The sequence below is a fragment of the Xiphophorus couchianus genome, chromosome 10, assembly GCF_001444195.1.
Source record: "Xiphophorus couchianus chromosome 10, X_couchianus-1.0, whole genome shotgun sequence".
NCBI classification, from domain to species: Eukaryota; Metazoa; Chordata; class Actinopteri; order Cyprinodontiformes; family Poeciliidae; genus Xiphophorus; species Xiphophorus couchianus.
In genome coordinates this window covers 7,365,671-7,384,517 of record NC_040237.1, presented here as the reverse complement: position 1 = coordinate 7,384,517, position 18,847 = coordinate 7,365,671, and the positions used below count along the sequence as shown (strand labels likewise).

Genomic DNA, 18,847 nt, shown 5'->3' with positions numbered 1-18,847 from the left:
AGGGGGTGACTCCTCTGTTTATGCACCGCAGAGGTCTGGAAATGTGACTGTATTAGATAGGCGACAAGATTTATGAAACAGTGTCATTGTTTTTAAATTGTTTTTATTGTTTTATACTTGTGCATATGTATTAATTGTTTTTATCTTGTAACCAGGTTGCTATGTATTGCAAATTTTTGCTCAGGTCCCTCTTGAAAATGAGATCTAGATCTCAACGGGGTTTACCTGATTAAATAAAGGAATATTATAACTGTATGTCTTAGTTATTGGGCTCAGAACTTGAAAACTTGTATTACTTTTAAGTATGTGTAAAAAGACTTCAATTTTTTACTGAAAAGTTTTGAAAAATCAAACATTTAATTTATCAACACATCTGCTATTAATACTTTGCACAGCCTCATTTACCAGTAGTGTCCCTAATATTTCACAAGATTGGAGCAATACATAAAAAGATATGGGCATTCCATCACAAATACTCTACATCTTATGGACCCTGTTATATATACAGTAGTTGAAACCAGATATTTACACACACTGTGTCAAAAGACAATCATTCTAAAATAATAAACTGTCTTTAGGTACAATTTCCAGGTACCTGAATGTGCCACATTTGTCTTTTCAAATATTTATGCACAAGAATATCAGCATGGTAATTTTCCATCATACTGCTTAGAAAATAGACACAGCCAGTGTGTGTAGAATCAAAAGAAAAAATCACAACAGAAACTAAAGGCTTCATCAGTTCGAAACAAGGATGAGAGATTAAACAGAAGCAAGAAAGAAGTCCAATTACCTTCTTAAGTACTGAGGACTGTCATGCCCTGTGTGACTGAGAATCTATACCTGCATGAGGCTGGTGTTTATCAAATGGATAAAACTACATTTGGGTAGGAACAACCTTTTAGCCTTTAGTCTAACACCTAAGGTTATGCCAACACAGAGAATAATTTTAACAACAATAATAAATAAAAACAGTCCGCATCTGTTCTTCAAAGTTCCTTTTTCACTTTTGTTTTTTTACCAATTATTAATAGCAGCAAAATCAATAATATTTACAGAATTTATCATTTTTAAGAGACGTTTCTCAGAGTTTCTCTTCTGTCAGGTTGCAGTGGAAGCAGCTTCTTCCTCTGAGGGTCTCGTCTCAATATTGCTGACTGTGTTCACTGCCTGGATGACGTGCACCCTGTTCTCCTCCCTCCTCGTCCTCGAGCAGCTGAAGACCTTCTGGAAACCTTTGCGGAAATGCTTGGAGACGAGTGCGTAGACGATGGGATTGAGGCAAGAGTTGGCGTAGGCCACCAAATGGGAGAGGATGCGTAGGGCGTATGTTGTGTGGTTGAGGGGGAATTGTCCGAACCACATGCAGAGGATGACGAGGTGATGAGGGAGCCAGCAGAGACAGAATAGAGCAGCCACAATCAGGATCATTTTGGTGACTTTCCGCTTGGAACGCCTTGACTCTGACTTGTCTTTGACAGGATCTACGCTGGTCCACAGGTAGCGAATGGTGCGAGCGTATGTGAGGCTGAGCACCAGGACGGGGATGAGGTATCCAAAGATGAAGGTCCACAAGTCCATTATGAAGCGAGGTCTGGGCTCCCAGGCAGGAATACACAGCAAGGTGCCATCAAGGTCCATCTGAGAGAAGTAGCTAAGGTATGGTGTGGAGAAAACCAAAGCCAAAGACCAAACCAGGCAGATGGAGATCAGGGCGTTCTTTGGAGTCCTCATCTGCCGGGAGCGAAGTGGGTAACATATGGCTAAATACCTGTAGAAACAGAAGAAAGAACTTCTGAAATGGAGGAATGACTAAGTTGGTTGAGAGGTAAAAGTTTGTGTTGTTCTCAGAAACCATTGGGTCAATAAAAAGTGACCAAGTCCGAGCTGCTGGAGCCAGATCAGATGTGACGTACAATGCCTCTGGCTAACACACGACCACAAATATTAAGCATTTCTTATTAAACTGAAGTAGATCTCACAATTAGCCATCTGGTTGGGAGGAACAGAGTCAGTCTTATGTTGAATCATTTCAAAGTTCCAATGAGCCATTTCCACCAAGTAGTAAGGAATTAAATAAAACTATAATTCAGTTCAGTTCACTTTATTTATGTAGTACCAATTGAAAACAAATGTCTCAAATATGAAAAACATAAATAAAATTACAGGCAGTCTTAAAAATAAAATAAAATCCCAATCGTAGTGACTAAATCTCATAAAAAAAGATTAGGTTGGTCTACATCAGATGGAAATAAAAAAAGAAATTGTGTTGCTGTTTAGAAAATAAAGCCATATTCTTCAAAAATAAAAGTTTAAAAGTTTAAAGATTTTATTTAGAAAATTATTACAAAAGGGGATTCAATATTGTCATTAAAAATCGTATAACACTTAAACACAGTTTCAAGCTACAGTTGCAATAAAACCCTTAAAATATATTATTTCAACCAGAGATAACACATAAACAGTAAGCTAAAAGAGACATTTAGCCTCGCCATTGCATCCAGCGCTATTCCGTTCGATTCAAATCTCGCTGACAGCACCTCGAAACAAAGTGCAGTAAGGGGCTGGTTTTTATCAGGCTAGACTTTTGCATGAACTAAAGCTCTTTGGATGGGCTTCCTTTCACACTGATAAAAAACGAATTATGACAGACCTTTAAAATCAAGGTTTGTTCTTAAGGATAACGTTGTTTTAAAGCTGTACACACAAAAGAACAAAGGTGATCGTCGTCTTTGGATTTTGTTTGTTTTTCATAATTTGTCAATTTGTCAAGCAAAGTAAATAAATAAATAAAAATAAAAAGATTCCTCAGAATGCCAGATATCAAAATTTCTTTCGGAGCTTTTTGAAATGAACTTTCATGTCTGACATACTGAAAGCACAAACTTTTACTGATGATTAACAACGGAAAACTTTCACATTTTTATTCTTAGACTGCAATTTGGTTTTATTATTTCCAGGCCCTCTGATGTTCTGCTTCTCCATCCCAGCTGACTTTGGCATCTCTGACCTGAAGACTTTGAACATTTCCCTGTTTGATGCCAGCTCTCACGCAGGAAGCGAAGGTTATCTGATGCTGTGGGAATGCTGAGCTGAATACCGGGAGTACAACTGAGCGTGACGGCGATTGAGAGTTGGCAGTAGATAGTTTAAGATCGCATTTTTATTGCATTGTCCTTCAATGCTGCCCTGCGACAGACTGGCGACCTGTCCAGGGTGTACCCCGCCTCTCGCCCGGAACGTAGCTGGAGATAGGCGCCAGCAACCCTCCCGACCCCATTAGGGACAAGGGTGAACAGAAAATGGATGGATGGATGGATGGATGGATGTCCTTCAATGCTACTTTACTTAACTTTGTAGTTATCTGGACGTATGCACGTTATTACGTTTTATTTAATTTAATTTAATTTATTTTTTATCTGACATGTACTAAAACTAAAACAGATCCAAGTTTTAACGAGTTTTAACTAACTCGTTAAAACCTAACATTTACAAGAATGTGAAAAATGTGATACGAGTTGCGCACCTGTCCAGGGAAACGGCGGTCAGTGTGAAGATGCTGGCGTACATGGTGAGGAAGATGATGAAGTGCACGACTCTGCAAAGCACCGGACCAAAGACCCACTGATCCAGGGTGTAGATGGTCGCTTGGAACGGCACGCAGAAAACAATGAAGCAGAGGTCGGCCACCCCCAGACTGAAGATGAACATGTTGGTGGTCTTGGTGCTCATCTGTCCGTTGCGACAAAGAACTGCAAGGACCAGAGAGTTCCCCGCGATGCCAAGCAGAAAGATGAGAGAAAATCCCACCGAAATCAGCACGGACTCCGCTTTCCACGCAGAGGAGTTCGTGGAGGACAGATTCATGTTTCTCTACTATTTTGGTTCAGTTGGTTTGGTTTGCGCACAGCAGCGTCGACGCGCGGCTCCTGGAGGCGCACAGCTCATTACGCACTGCACCCAGACCACAGATCCGAGTGGATTTAGCTACGATATGCCGTATGCCGCAGAGAGAGAGGCTCCCATCTTCTGATGTTCCCAAACTGAAGATGTCTGAACAGTTGCGGCGAATGAAAAAATCAAGTACAGTCAGACACTGCTCAAACAAACAGGAAATGGGTTTTATTTAAAGAAAAGCGCGTAGAAAATACAAATATGTCTAAAATAATATTGAGAAGACAGATATGATGTTATACCAACTAAAATTAATGTTAATTAGTCACTTTACTCAAAGAAGTTGTCTACAATGAGCAGGTTTTGCTATGAAGAAAACAGAGAAATCTGCGGCTCCAGCCTGAATTAATAAATGAGGTAATCCTGCCCTCTTGTGGACAAATTGCATCTCTGCACAAACATTAGGTAAAGACAAAATTATTTAGAAAAAAAAAAAAGAAATAAAATAAGGAAGATGGAGTAAAATCAGAACTGAGAACACATTGTTTTTTAAAAAACGATTATTTAACCAATTTTTATTAAAATAAACTGAAACGCACTAACCATACATATTTACAAAAAAGAGAAAATTTATCAGAGTTTACATTTTTCTGAGTCAAAGACTTTCTACATCACCAGAAAAGTGATCTGTGATAAAACAAAATAAAAATCAAGAAATATATCCTTAATGGCATGTTATCACAGGTTTCACAGTTGTAACATTACTCTTAAAAATGTGGTATTTTTTAACTTTCTCTTTCCTCTCAGGTCTGAATGTCACAAGTATTCAAGTTCAAAGAATTAAAATAGAAATGAAGTCTTGTAAAATTTAGAGTTGTCATTATTTTTTAGGGTTGAGAACAAAAACAACAAAAAAACAAAACAAAACAATAAAAGGGCACAGAAACAAATTATTTGGAGTGCAATTTGAAAATTAAATGCATACAAATTAAAGGCGTTTGACGGAGGTTTGCATGATGCCTCCTTGATGCCCCTTTGGACATTTATCAGTCTAAAAACTTGCAGCGTAAAGAACTTTGAAAACCCATTTGTCCCTAAAATAAATGCTCTAAATTTGTCTTTTTATGAAACTGAAATGTTTCAGATCATCAAAAGTCAGTAAATCAATATCTGTATTTAAACAGAGGTGCTGTGGCATGACCTGAAATAGGCTATTCATGCTTGAAAACTCTCCAATGTAATGGAAGTAAAATAAATCTGCACACAAAAGTTGGCCAAAATTCACAGCGATGTTAAAAGGCTCATTGCAAATGCCTGATGGTATTTGTGTTCCTTCAAATACGTTCTCACATATAGGGCCAGCGTTTTTTGGAAGGTTTACCTGATTACTAAAAGTCATCTAAAAATGGGTAGTATGACAAAAACAACAATTTCACTGACGCACTTTATCCCCCTTTTGAACTCACTATCACAGACTTAAAAATATTTATTTCGTCCACCTCTTGAATTGTAAATAATCGTGTTTGCATAGTTAATTAAAATGAGATTTGCAGGTTAGTTTTATAGTTGCCTGAAGGCTTTTCATGTTAGGGAAGTTAATGAAGCTCAATAAATGTTTGATATTAAAGCAGATACACTGAAGTGAAGAATGCAGACTAATTAGTAATTTAAATCAGTGATCTAAAACTGTTTCAGTGAAACAAACGGCAACACGCGGGTAATAAAATTAAACAATAAAATATTTTGTCTTGCCATTTGATTTTGGATGGAATGTGAATGATGTGCTGGAGGTTAACTGATAGGATTAATTTAACATACACCTTTTATTTTAATAAACTGAACTGAAGTGAAGCATTACAAGGAACCAGGTTCTGTTCCTATGCCTCTTGTAGTTGTGAGTGAAAAAGTGAATCATTCTTCAGTGAAGAAATGTGATGAGCTCATTGTGCAGAGCTGCCAATACTCATGAGTGGAGTTTTAGTTTACTAACATCACAGAAACTCTTTAATGGGACTACCATGATGTTTCGTCAGACTAATTCAGACTCTCAGAGGAGGAAACAGAGGGGTTGAGGCAGACGCTTCCTTCTGGTGTTAAAAAAAAAGCAGCTGCACAACTTTAGGTTGTTTTAGGTTGTTTCCATTTGAGCAGCTGTTTTGGGTTACTGTGTCCTCATCTATATGTGTTGGTTTTCTGTAAAGAAATTAGGTCATAGTGGGTCTTTTGGATGGAAACATTTCAGAAACAGACAACCAGCTGCTGAAGTGCAGCTGCTGGTGGCTGAGCAGCCAAACTGCTGACTATATTTACCTGTTTTTTTATAGTTAAAAAAAAAGTAGAACTCAATTTTATTTATTAGGACAACTTGTAAGAAGCTCTAATCACTATGCCATTTTTGAAGTAAATCCTCCGAAACTAACAATCTGTAAAGACTGTTAATAATCGTGGTGGTTCATGAGTTAATCCATCAATTTCTCTCTATATAGAATTTTGATAGATTAAAAAAAAATAATAAATAACACTAAATGTAATTTCAGCCTTTTTAGGAATCTACATGATTTGTAACTTGAAGCTACAGGAAGATTCTAGAGTTGCTGAAAAACATGAAACAGTCAACTGGAAAGTTGGTTTCTTCCAGTAGAGTATCCACTATCTCCTTTCATTCTACATGTTGTGTTTTACTTTGTGGCATTCATTCGTGTTTTAACATAACTCTTTATGCAAGTTATAATTTGATCAAATCGCTGCATCTCTCACTCAGCGAGGAATGAAAGAATAAATTATACATTGCAGTTGAAAGCTGCACACCAAACGTCTGGCTTGTTCATATAGACAGCACAGCAGGGAACTGTTTCATTCATAAACTGTTCATTTAAGCCACGGCTCCCTGTTAATCAGCTAGTGATCAGCAGGTGGCAGCAGTAGCTCACACTGGTGGGCTTTAAACTGTTCCAACCGCCAGGTGTTTGAGTGCATGTCATCTGATGGTACTCAGAGTTCATTCCCATCTCAGCATCCTCAAACCTGAACATGAGCAGCAGCAGCATCAGCAGCCCGTCTGAGGTTCATTGAGTCACTGGGTTCGTCCGTGCGTTGGGCCTGCAGCGTAAAGTTACAGAGTTTTCGCCATAAAGAAATGCAAACAAATGTAACCTGATAAAAGCTTGGACCAGTTTGCAATTGTTATAACATTTTGTGAATCGCATTGTTCATCACTGTGTGGTTTTACACCATTCAAAGGCTTTTTGTGATTCCTCTGTAGCAGGATGTAAATCACTCAGAGGAATAAGATCTAACCTGAGTCATGTTACCTTCTGTGACTAGCCCCCAGGGAAGGAAATGACATAATTGGTGCAGATTGGCTTGCAGTTTAGGAATGCTGAAAGCAGCCTGCTGGGTGAGACTGTGAAGCAGACGCTGCAGATTGGAAGTGACCACATGTGGGAGTATTTGAACCTTCATCTGAAGAAATCATTAGCGTGCGTGGGGCAGCAGGTGGAGGCAATGGGCTCTGACCAGGAATCAAGATCATGGACGGACTGAATGCACCATTACCTGCAGCTTCTCCAGGGAAGTGGAAATGTCACCACTGTGCAGCAGAAGAAAAAGAAAGGTTAACTTGCAGGGAGCTGTTAGAACTAATCACCAAAGCATGAGAACATGAACAGTGACGGTGTTTGATGTGTCTTTCCTACAGGCTACAGCTCGCACTTCATGATTCCCTCATCAAGCACGACTCCAAACCACAAGTGTCGACACTTCCAAGGAGGCGGGTCAAGAAGTGTTGACCTCAAAACATCTGGGGCCTGAGTGGCTAAAACGACCAAACACCAGAGTGTAAAAAAAAAAAAATGCTGATAAACCTCCTGTGATCTCACGCACACACACTGCCTTGTTTCGCTGATGGCCCCACACTTTATAAATAGCTTTTAAAATGAGTGTGTGTCCACTGGATAACGTCAGCGCTTTGGGAGAGGAGTGTTTCATTATGAACTCGTACCATTAAAACTTGCTGGCTGGGACAGAGTTTTGGCTCTTGTGTTCCCTCTCAAACTTTTATGAGGCCGGTTATGATCCTAAATCGATGCAGGAAGCCGAGGTGGAGGATTTGGGCTCGGTGAGCAGTGCCATGACCTCAGGAATAAAAGGTACTGCTGGTGATGGAGCTCATTTTCTTACACTGAACGTGAGACCACACCCCAATAATGTTTTATGCTTCAATAATGGAAAAAATGTGCTAAATTAAAATTGTAAAGGACAATAAAGAAATATGGAAGCCTAAAACTGATGAAATCCAGGAAGCTGTAAAAAAAAAAAAGGACAAAACAAAAACCCTGTTTCCTAAATTAATTTGTCATAGAATTGAGTTTTTAATTAGAATAAATAATCTTCACCATTATCTGGCTATTTCAACAGGATGTAAATAAATGGAGAATTAAAGCTATGCAAGACTTATTTTCACCAGGACAATGGAAAGGTTGTTAACAAGGTTCCTACACAATCTGAATTTCTACATGAAAAAAATTCTGAGAAGAAAACCCCACATCCGTCTGTCCATCTCTCCGTCCATCCATCCATGGGTCTTCCCAAACTACCAGTTGGTCGTGGAAGATTATTGCTCGTGCTGAGCCCAGTTCTGCTAGATGTTTCTGTCTGTTAAAGATCAGTTTTTCCTCTCCACTGTCGCTGCATACATGAGGGATTTCTATGACGTCAACGACACAACGCATGCTGTTAATAACTTGTTGCAATCTGCTGGGTTTCCTTAGATGGAAACTTTTAAGACAATTTGAATAATCAACTGAACTTGAACTCTTTGTGATAACTATCAATTAGAATGTATGTTTGATTTTACTGAAATCACTTTTTTTGTGCCAATTTATTGTGAATGACCCACCGTCTTTCATTCCTGTTTTTTGCATTGGATGTTTCATCTTCAATCTCACTATAGAAATATCTTCAACAGTTCACAGTTAACTTTGTATTTGCACTTTAAAAATGGGATAAAAACAACTGCGAAGGAATCAAAATAAGTCTGCAACATTATGAAATTTTGACATGCACACGAGTAGGAAACTTGCAACACCCTCAAAGTTTACTGTCCTTAACTGTAGCATTAAGATCCTGAAGCTTAGCCAAAAGAAAAAAAAACTCAAAGCTATCTCCAACCATCCAGCTGTTTGCAGGTCAAACCTGTCCGCTAAGATGAAATCACATCAGAAGATGAGAGTGTCTGCAGCAGAGCTCTGAGGTCAAAAAGTCAAAACCTGCAGGTGCTTCACTGATCTGGGAGAGGACGTTAGAAAGGAAAAGCAGGGAAAAAGCTGTGAGTGAACCACAATCACGCAAGCTGCGTGTGGTTTCCAGCTTCTTGCCACGACCTCTCACTCTCTGCATCCCAGACTTTCTCCTTGAGTTATCCAATCCCCCTGTCATCTCCCTACTCCCACTCTCGACCGCACACAAATGGTTTGAATAAGAGGTCTGCATGACTGGGTTGTGGCTGCAGATGAAATCCTGAAGAGTGATAGTTTACTTAGCCTAAATACCCGCGATTAGACAAATTGAAACATTGTTGTTATGCGGTGGAAACTCAAGGACACGGTGGCCAAGTGTATTCGCCCCCGTTCCGGAGAAGGCTGCGCGGCGTGGACTTTCGTCATGAGAAAACCACAGAATCTGGCACAAGCGGAAACAAAACAGAAAGGAAAAAAAACACAAAACAAACCAAAATTCATCTACCAAAACAGAAATTGTACAACAGAAAACAAACACCGATGATTCATAAAGGAGGCCGGCACACGCGACTCCAGCTTCTGTAACTACTGAAAAACATGTCCAACCACAAACTGAGTTATGGTGTGCCTCATGATGTCACATTTTCCTCTCATTTTGAATGTCTCCGGGATCACAAACACGGATCACATCAACTGAACGGATCACAAACAACCTCTCTGGAAAATAAAGAAATCAATCACAGTGCCATACTTAATGAAGAAATCATTCAGATATGATTTAAATGATTCGACTTCCGAGTCTTGCGGGCGCTCGGAGTCAGCCAGATGTCATCCCATTAAAAACTGTAATCTATAAGGCCTTTGAGACCTTTTTTCCCCCCCTTTTTTGCTACTTGAATGCAACAGCAGAGACATGCACAACACATGCACACTGTTGGTAACAATACACCAAAATGATTCTAGCAGACTGGAGCTGAACAGCAGCAGAGTCTCATAAAAACAGGCGGTAGCAGCTTCAGCCGCCAGCCGACTCTGTCTGGACGGGCAGTCTGGTGTCAGCGCTCAGCAGCTGGACTGGAAACACAACTGCAACAATCTGCATCGCCATCACAGCTACGTGCGTCGGAGCAGAGAGACAAAAAGATGAAAAATGTTTGAAAACCGACTAAAAAGGTTGATAATACACTAAATATAAACAGTGCAATCCAGAAGTATTCATACTGCTAGAACTGTTTTTTTTTTTTTTACATTTTGTCACATAAAACCAAAATCTTCAAGGGCCTTCATTTGGATTTTGGATGAATGACCGACACAAATCACCTTAAAAAATTAACTTTTTATTATTACTTCGCAAGAAAACATGTGGATGTAAAGAGTCTAATGGTTAATCACCAGAAAGATCACCAACTTTGGTTTTTCTGTGAAAACTGAACCCACTTGTCCTTGTAGGATGCATGTCTCCAGAGGTCATTGGGGCAGATACAACAAGGACAAGTCAGATTAAGTTCATGAAAGCTTTCTGGGTATGTTCATCTTAGTTTTAACAAACTACTAAAATGATAATGTTGCAACTCTCATAGCATACCAATTAGGACAGAATTACCGGTAATCTAATAAAAATTTCCAATGAAATTTAAAGAAAAGATTTTGTGAAAATGGCAAGTGGCTTCCTGGCATCTTCACAACGGCTCTTAATAATTTGGGCTATAAATGAAAAAGAACCAACTAATGTTTTAAAATGCAGATACAAAACCAAATGCATGGTTTAGCCATTTCCAGTTCAATTTTTCTCTTTATGTTGAAAACTATGTGGCTTTTTTTTATACGATTTTCCAACAATATCAACATGCAAAGTTTTATGTTTGCTCTTTAAAAGTTTTGAAATGTTTTTTTTTTCAGAGGTTCCCTTAGCTTTAGCCCTGGAAACACTTATATGCAAGTCAATGGGTTCATGAGGACACCGCTGTCTTCAGGACAGGAAGGGGTTTTAAACCTAAATCTGACTGATTTTAGGGTTTAACCTGATAAAAACGAGCCAGTTGTGCTGTAGTGTGACGAATGCTTCTTAAATCAATAGACTTCTCTGCTACCTCACACACGTTTCCCCGTCAGAACCCAGAGAAAAAAAACTCACTCGCTCACATTGTGTCACTTTCTTTGCACCTGAGGCTGACATTTGGGAAGACTGAAATTACACTGCTGCGATTTTGGAGCATTTACAGCACTAGAGACCTGTTATTCAAGTCTGAATGCCTGCGTACATCTATGGGATCCTTTTGGAAGTAAAAAGAGAAAAGGAAAAAAACCCCGCATTCAGCACATTGGATAATGAGCCAGCAGTGCTGTCATACCTCAAGAACGCTGCTTCATCTGACAAAGAAACTTTGATAGATTGAAGTGAAGATGATGCAAACACTGTTACTACACAGAAATCCCCAGGCAAAGGTTGGATTTGGGAAAATGGAGGCCTAATGATCAAGATGTCCTCATACAGGAAGCATGAGCAACTGCAGTTACCTCAGTTTCTTTAAATTGCTTTTCATTAACTGAAATTTTAGCATCTATTGAATCTCACAGATACTGACATGTTTAACTAAGAAATAAATTCGGGAGCAGTGTCTGGCTAAAACAAGAAGCTACTTAAAACAATGACACGGTGACAGAAAAACATGTAGTTAAATGTCAGTGGCATACATATTGCACTCCATAATCTAAGCTATTGGGATCATATATTTTGAATAAATGCAGTTCCAGAATAAAGCCTTGAGGTAACCTACATGTGATATTTGCTTGCTATGATTTTAAATTATCCAATGACATGAATTAGTCCCAGTCAGTCAAATAACATCTTAACCAGTTTACCTCAGTACCAGACAATCCAGTCTACAGTTACCTAATTTATCTAGAGGCATCCAAGAAATGGTTGTTGGATAAAAATACGTGGTAAACTTTTTAGATTTTAATTGTTAAAAAACAATCTAAAAAAATTCCTTCAGCTTTAACAGTGTTACGGATTCTTTTGCAGAATATTGTACCAAAAGCAAAACTTAATTAGAAAGAGCCTTCCTGCCGATCATTAGCAGTAGCTTTGTCAGTTCAATAATAGCTTCTTTTAATATACTGTATATTCGGCATTATATTTCTTTTATCAGAGATCCTGTCACTGTTTTAGTTTCTCCATCATCCTGAACAACCAGTTCACATCAATGCAAAAAGAGGGGAACTGTTACAAAACTCCTCTCGTGGGATAAAGTTTGAGGAAAGTTCAGTGCAGCCACACAGAGGACAGCCAGAAGTGAGGAAGCGGGAAAGAGATTTTCTCAGATGGGGATTTCGTGTGGACTCTGCACCGTCTCTCTCAAACTCGGAAACCACAAGACCTGCTGAGGAGCAGCGCCGTTGAGCGTTGACGTCAGAAAAATGCGCTAAACCTCATATCACCGGGGCGGATCCATCCGTCTCCTTTTCGCATTATTACCGTCTCATATCCACAACTTCCATTTTGCTCTCCAGCTTGATGGTTTGATGATGTGCTATCAGCTGTTTGTTGTGTGCATGTGTTATTGTGTCCATATGTCTCCAGATTCAGGAGACGGACTGACCCGAGTCAGACGTCTCGGTTGCCTGGCCCATAAAAATACTTCCAGCCTGTGAATACCTTTTGGTTGAAAAATGACACAAACCATAATGTTTTACCAGAACTCTGACAATCCAGTTATCTGAACTTCCTCCCTCAACTATATGCCAGATTTTAAGCTTAATACTGAAATGAGAAGAACAAAGGCATCTATTGTCTATTAGCCAGTGAAAACGATTTTATTATTTAAGTGAAATATGATATTTATCATGATTGTAAGTCAATATGCATGGTAAGTGCATTGTAAAAGTACCTACTGGGCAGTGTTTTCTGCTGGTCTCAGGTAGGTATTGTTTGAAAATTGTAGACTCTGCATTTAAGTGCATCCAAAGCATATTCTTTTTACTAGATATAAAATAATAAATAAACAAGACTAGTCATCTATAAACATATCTTAATTCAGAACTGAATATCTGATGGAGTTGTCCTAGTTCTCTCATGTTTCTGAACAAGCTAGTACTGAAACCTCCAGCAACAATTCACAATTAAAATACACCTTAGATGATGCCAACGACATCTTAACAGCTTATTTATTTTCAAAGATATGTGACACTAAGTGACTCTTTTTATGGAAACAAAGTGTCCTGAAAATATTTTTTGGTGAAAAATGAAGAAGAAAAAATGCTTGAGGAACCCAGTTGCAATGTCTGAATGTTAACGTCAAATCCCAAATCAATAGAGTCCTCAATGACTAAAAGATTTGAAAACTGCAGTCAATGATTTAAAATTCTCATTGAGATGTAAGTTGCTGACTTATCCATTAACGCAGAGACTAAGTTCTGCAGAAGCACTTTTATTCCATAAGATGATTGTCTTCACGGGATTTAGATATTTGTATTTGATTGATTTATTTCCATTTTATTCTTGTTTTATTTTCACTCTGTGGTCTGTATTGTTGCTAAAAGGGGTTACTATCTTTTCCTGCAGGGCAGTCTCAAGTGCTGCCACCCAGTTTGTGCCCTGTTGGAGGCCATGGAGAAAAAAAAAAGCAAGGGGCCCTCAGTTCCACGCAAAGTGGGCAGATTTTCCACTGATTTAATGAGAATCGCAGAACGGAAATTTGCAGGGTATTTATAGAAAAACGAAAGGAATGCAAGCCCCTAATTGTGCTTAGTCTATCTGTGTGCTGCTCACCACTGCTCGCCCTGATTTTCCCCATGCATTCAAAGGAAAAACAGGAAAAATGGTCACTGAGATATATTAGGGAATAGAAACTCCATAGTATGAATATTGCTTTCTATTTTACAGTTTGAGGCAGAAGAAACTACACTGTCTGACATAACAAATAACCATTTTTTTTTTCCTGGGCTGACATCAAATTGCATTAAAGTTTTCTTGTTTCAGGTCAGTTAGAATCTCCAAAATTATTGGTATCCTAAATGCTTTAGATCATTTTTCCATGTGGCATCTGCCTCAGGAAATCTGGTCCTTTAAATACCACTCCTTGATTATGTCTAATGATCACCAGCAGGAGGCTTCACCTGCCAGTCACACCCTGAGAAGGAATAAGGCAGAAAAACAACACTCACACAGCCTCAACACAGCACACAAGCCTGTGTATTCATTCTCATTCTGGCCTCTCTGACTTTATCTCTAAAACATTTAACATGAGCTGTCCTTCTGATGTAGCCGTTTCTGATACTATCCATCCTCCTCATTACCAAAGAGAACCTCAGCATATTGAGCTCTGCGACATCTAATTCTACTCATCTTTTCGTACGCATGTTAAAGGGTGTCTACTTTTTTTCATCTAATCGGTGTGACAGCAGTCTCTGACGCCGTTTCTAACTAGTCACAAATATTTTAAATTCGGAGAGAAGTTGATGTTGAGCTAAAGTGTTTTTCTTATATTTTAACAGGGCGGGAGTGATGAGAATCAGGTGTTGTGCTGAACTCGGTGACCTCGAGATGAATCAGTCGAACAGGCTTTGATGGGAAACATAACCAATTATCCCAAACCGATTTGTGAAGCCTGGCTGTCCATTGTGGCTCTATTAAATTTTATGTTTCAGTCATAAATTTTGAATTCAAAGAGAGACTTCAGTGAGAAAATGTTTTTCTGTTAACATACAGGATTTTTCAATGTTTACACACGTTTCTCTTCATACGTATTGTATGTAGGGATGGAGCATCATGTTGGGCTTCTTTCTCATCCTCCTCAAGGCTACATGGGTCAGCCTTGAAAGAAAAAGAAAACATTTTAACCTAAAATAAATACAAATAACACTCCATATTTGCTTTCACTGATTGGACCTAAGAAACACGCTCTTTAAGTAATTCATTTTTTGAGCAATTTGTGTTCCATATCTGAAAGGTACATTGAGGGGAAAAAAAGAAAAAAAAAACTCAGCTCAACTTCAAAGTGCATTTCAAGCACAAGTTGCCCTAAAAAATACAAAGTGGAATCAGACTTAAGTCAGTGATTAAATACATTAAACAAGTTGAATTAGGTAATACATCAACAGGATGAGCAGCATGGAAAATTAGGGTAATCTACTTCAGTGAAAAGCACTCCTAAACACTGGAACGGGACGTAAGAGCATGTGTCGTCAATGTTATGTCATTTTGCATGCAAGCGGGCGCTCACAGCTCACACATCTGCAAATTCAGGACTGGCGGTGTAAAAACCCCAAAACACTGGGTGTTTGACTGTTTGGATTTCTTCACAATGAGAAGAGATGACAGAGTCAGTGAGGGCCATCGATCAATCGGAGTGCTTGCGTTACGCTCCCTGCAGCAGTGCCGCTCCATTCTGCAGAACCACATGGTGGTATTTACCCTCAAACAGCCAGCAGGATAGGAAGTGGCATCAGATTGGATCTCACTGTTTACCAAACAACTTGGTAATACACCTGTTTTTACCCTAAATCTCAGCCTGACCCAGTGTTGTCATTTTATCTTTCCTGTTTTTTTCAGAATGCGGGACCTAAACTGAAGTAAGATTTTTCCCCTCATTAAAGATCAAAGATCCATGTCAGCGACAAAAGACATGCACATGAGCAGCAAGAAACATGAAGTTGTAGACTGATGAAGAAAAGACTCTTTGCTCACACAGTCTGTCTAAAAGAAACATGTTTTAGTCTGAAGGCATCAAAACAGAAAGTCGGAGACGTGCACTTTATTTTTTTACCTTTTCTTCCATTTAGTTTTTTCAAGCCTTCATTCAGAGAATTCACTTTGAAAACTCAGGAAGTCAGCAAGTCACACAAAAGAACAGGCTAAAAAAGCAGCAGCTATATTGGAGTAATTAGGTCAGTCAGGGTCAGAGGTGGGTTTTATTATGCCAAATGTGGCTCCACTGAAAATAAGCTTAGATGTACAGAATGAAACTTGAATAACAGAAAACAGAAATAATGTAGACTATTTTTCAGTCCGCAATATCTGATTTTGACAGCTGAGGCAAATTCAGTAGGAATCAGATATTGGCACAAACTGCATAAAGATGGACTGTTGACTTGTCCAGGGTGTACCCTGTCTCTCGTTCCATGACTGCTGGAGATAGACACCAGATCAAGACAATCAGGTCCACCGAGGGGTGACACAACAAGTTCTGGACCATAGTAAGGCCTTCTGAATCTTCTGATGGCATGATAAGGAGCAAAAAAATGGATGTGTCTTGGGCTACATTCACACAGCATGCAAATGAGACCAAGTCATTTTTGCCCCTAAGCAACCCATAGCCAAATTTGTCATGGCTGTCTCAACGGGCCGATTCCAATCTTTTCATCCACCCCAACAAATATGGTTTGTACCGCTTTCACATTTTGTGCGAAATTGTTTTTTTATCAAATAGTTTTCAAAGCGCCTGCAGTCATGTTTCACTTTATCCAGCTTTTATGTCACTAATGTGAACCATGCATCATAATTCTGCAACAAAGAAAGCTAGATGTGGCAAAAACGAACATAAACAATGGCTGAAAATTATAATTCTGAAAATTATGAAAGAAATTTGTCAGTAAAGCACATCACACCACAATCCCTTCACTCCTGGTTTGAATTATTTATCCAAACAAACTTTTCTACTAAAGTTTCAGCCAATGCTCCACAAAAGACCATTGCTATTAGTTGTGCTTTCTTTTTATTGCCATAGTTTCCTTCATCTTGTTATGATCTTGTAACAATATTCCTATTGGTGAACAACTTTAAAATCAATCCACAGATGATGACATCCATTATTACTCCCGTAAACAGTGTACTGCTGTGTGACATCTAAGTTCTTCTTCTAGACATGCGAGTCCTGTGTAAAACGGTTCACATGGAAATCTGATTGTGGTCACATTTAATTAGTCTTATGAAAGACAATTTCTGATAAAGGTCTTCATCTGAAGATCAGTGCCCAGCTGCTCATGTGTTTTCTCAAAACTGTCAGCATCAAATAAATGCAGAAAAATCCCCATACACTGTCATCATCAAAGTATGGACCTTCTTTGACAGTGAAGGTAAAACACTATTTTGTTAAAGCTGTTTGTGTGGGTTACCTAAACAACCAGTCATGTTTCCACTCTTAAGTAAAATGTTCCAGAATTTACCCCCAAACCTCTCTGTGGTAAGTTGTTGCATCTATTTTTGCACAAAGCTGAGGTTTGACCTGAAACATTAGTAGTACTGCAGCCTCTGTGAAGTTTTGACAGGTTGGTTTTCCATCCACAAACCACTTCCAACCTGCACTTTGACTCAAAAACTCACCCAAGCACCTCAATAGCTGAACAAATTTATGAGAAAATGTTTGATTGTAGCATGTGGAAAAAAGGTTAAAAAATTCATATTTGGAAAAAAGTATGAAAATGTTCCTGAATTCTCCATAAATGGGTTACTGTATGTAACCAAGACTGACATGTATTTCTGCACCACCCTGAACTGATTTTCTCAAATGCTTGTATAGCTCCTGCCAGGTCAGTATGAACAGAATATATAGTTTTCATGAGTTTCTTATTCAGGGTGTTGTCTTAATCATGCTAATGCTGGAAATATTGAAGTGTGTGTAAATGTTATGTCTGTGAACTGCTGCCAAACAAATATCTGAGCTCTGGCCAGGTGTCTGTCATGTCCAAGACAGGAGAATGGGAAGTCATAAAATAAGCAGAGGATTTGAGCCATCGCATGTAGAAAAGCCTTGAAAGAGCAAAACAAGCCTTTGTCTGAGATCATAAGAAATAAAATACTTAGACGAGAATGTTTCTGGGGTCTTTTGGCCTGTGAGGTACTGTTATTCAACACATTTTCTCCAGAGCTCACAGCTGTTCAGGTCATTAGCAAACGGTTGCACGGGAACCTCAGAATTGGCCAAAACCTCAGCTGAAAGTCTTGTTTTACATCCTGAGGTCACGACAGGCCTTAGACTCCATTGCAAATCAGTTAAACCTAAAAGGGACTATTCCTGTTTCAACTGTTTTGGAGAAGTAGCACCGGTGACTCTAAACTACAGAGGTAAACTGATCACACATAGAAAAAGGCTTCTCAACTCAAGGGGCAACTTCGTAAATGACCAATATTAGAACACCTTCTTGCACCTTGTTATTAGCATCATATCAGAAATATACTATGTACTACTACTAATATACTATGTTCCCGTTTTATTAGCTCAATTATTTTAAAAAATCCCACAGATAGTAAGTTCAGACAGAAGACAGGATTAGCATCAATGAGGTATTAGATGAAAACCTGTGATAAAGATGAAGATTCATTGAAGGGTAATTCACCTATCAGGTCCATTATACTGTATATCTTGTTCTTTTGGAACTTCCCTCCATGGGGTAGCTACAGCACGCCCGCCTCCCCCACTCCGCAGCTGCGTGTGCACAGACTTGGCAGCAGTTTTTATACCGGATGCTGTTCTTGACGCAACCCTTCGATCATCCTCAGGAAGGGAGGGAGTGGGATTTGAGCCGAGAACCTGCGATAATCCTGCTCTACCATTCCATTGTACGGAGATACATATGGATGGAAAGTATAAGGAATTGTTACTCCATAATGCATTAAAAACAGACAGATTACAATTTGCACTCAAACTCAAGAAGAGTTTGGCTATAATGAACATTTGAAGAAAAAACACCAGCCTACATAGGCGGCAGCGTCTTGT

The 18,847-nt window shown here is 39.0% G+C and overlaps 1 protein-coding gene across 1 annotated transcript; it reads right to left on the bottom strand.

Annotated features, from left to right (window-relative positions):
* Window positions 1-1,012: 1,012 nt before the first annotated feature.
* On the bottom strand, window positions 1,013-4,803 carry LOC114151718 (galanin receptor type 2). The gene is made up of 2 exons (XM_028029077.1): window positions 3,527-4,803; window positions 1,013-1,771 (listed from the first exon to the last, which is right to left on the bottom strand). The coding sequence occupies exons 1-2, from the start codon at window positions 3,865-3,867 to the stop codon at window positions 1,102-1,104; spliced, it is 1,011 nt and encodes a 336-aa protein (XP_027884878.1). The 5' UTR covers window positions 3,868-4,803; the 3' UTR covers window positions 1,013-1,101.
* Between the last annotated feature and the right edge of the window lie 14,044 nt (window positions 4,804-18,847).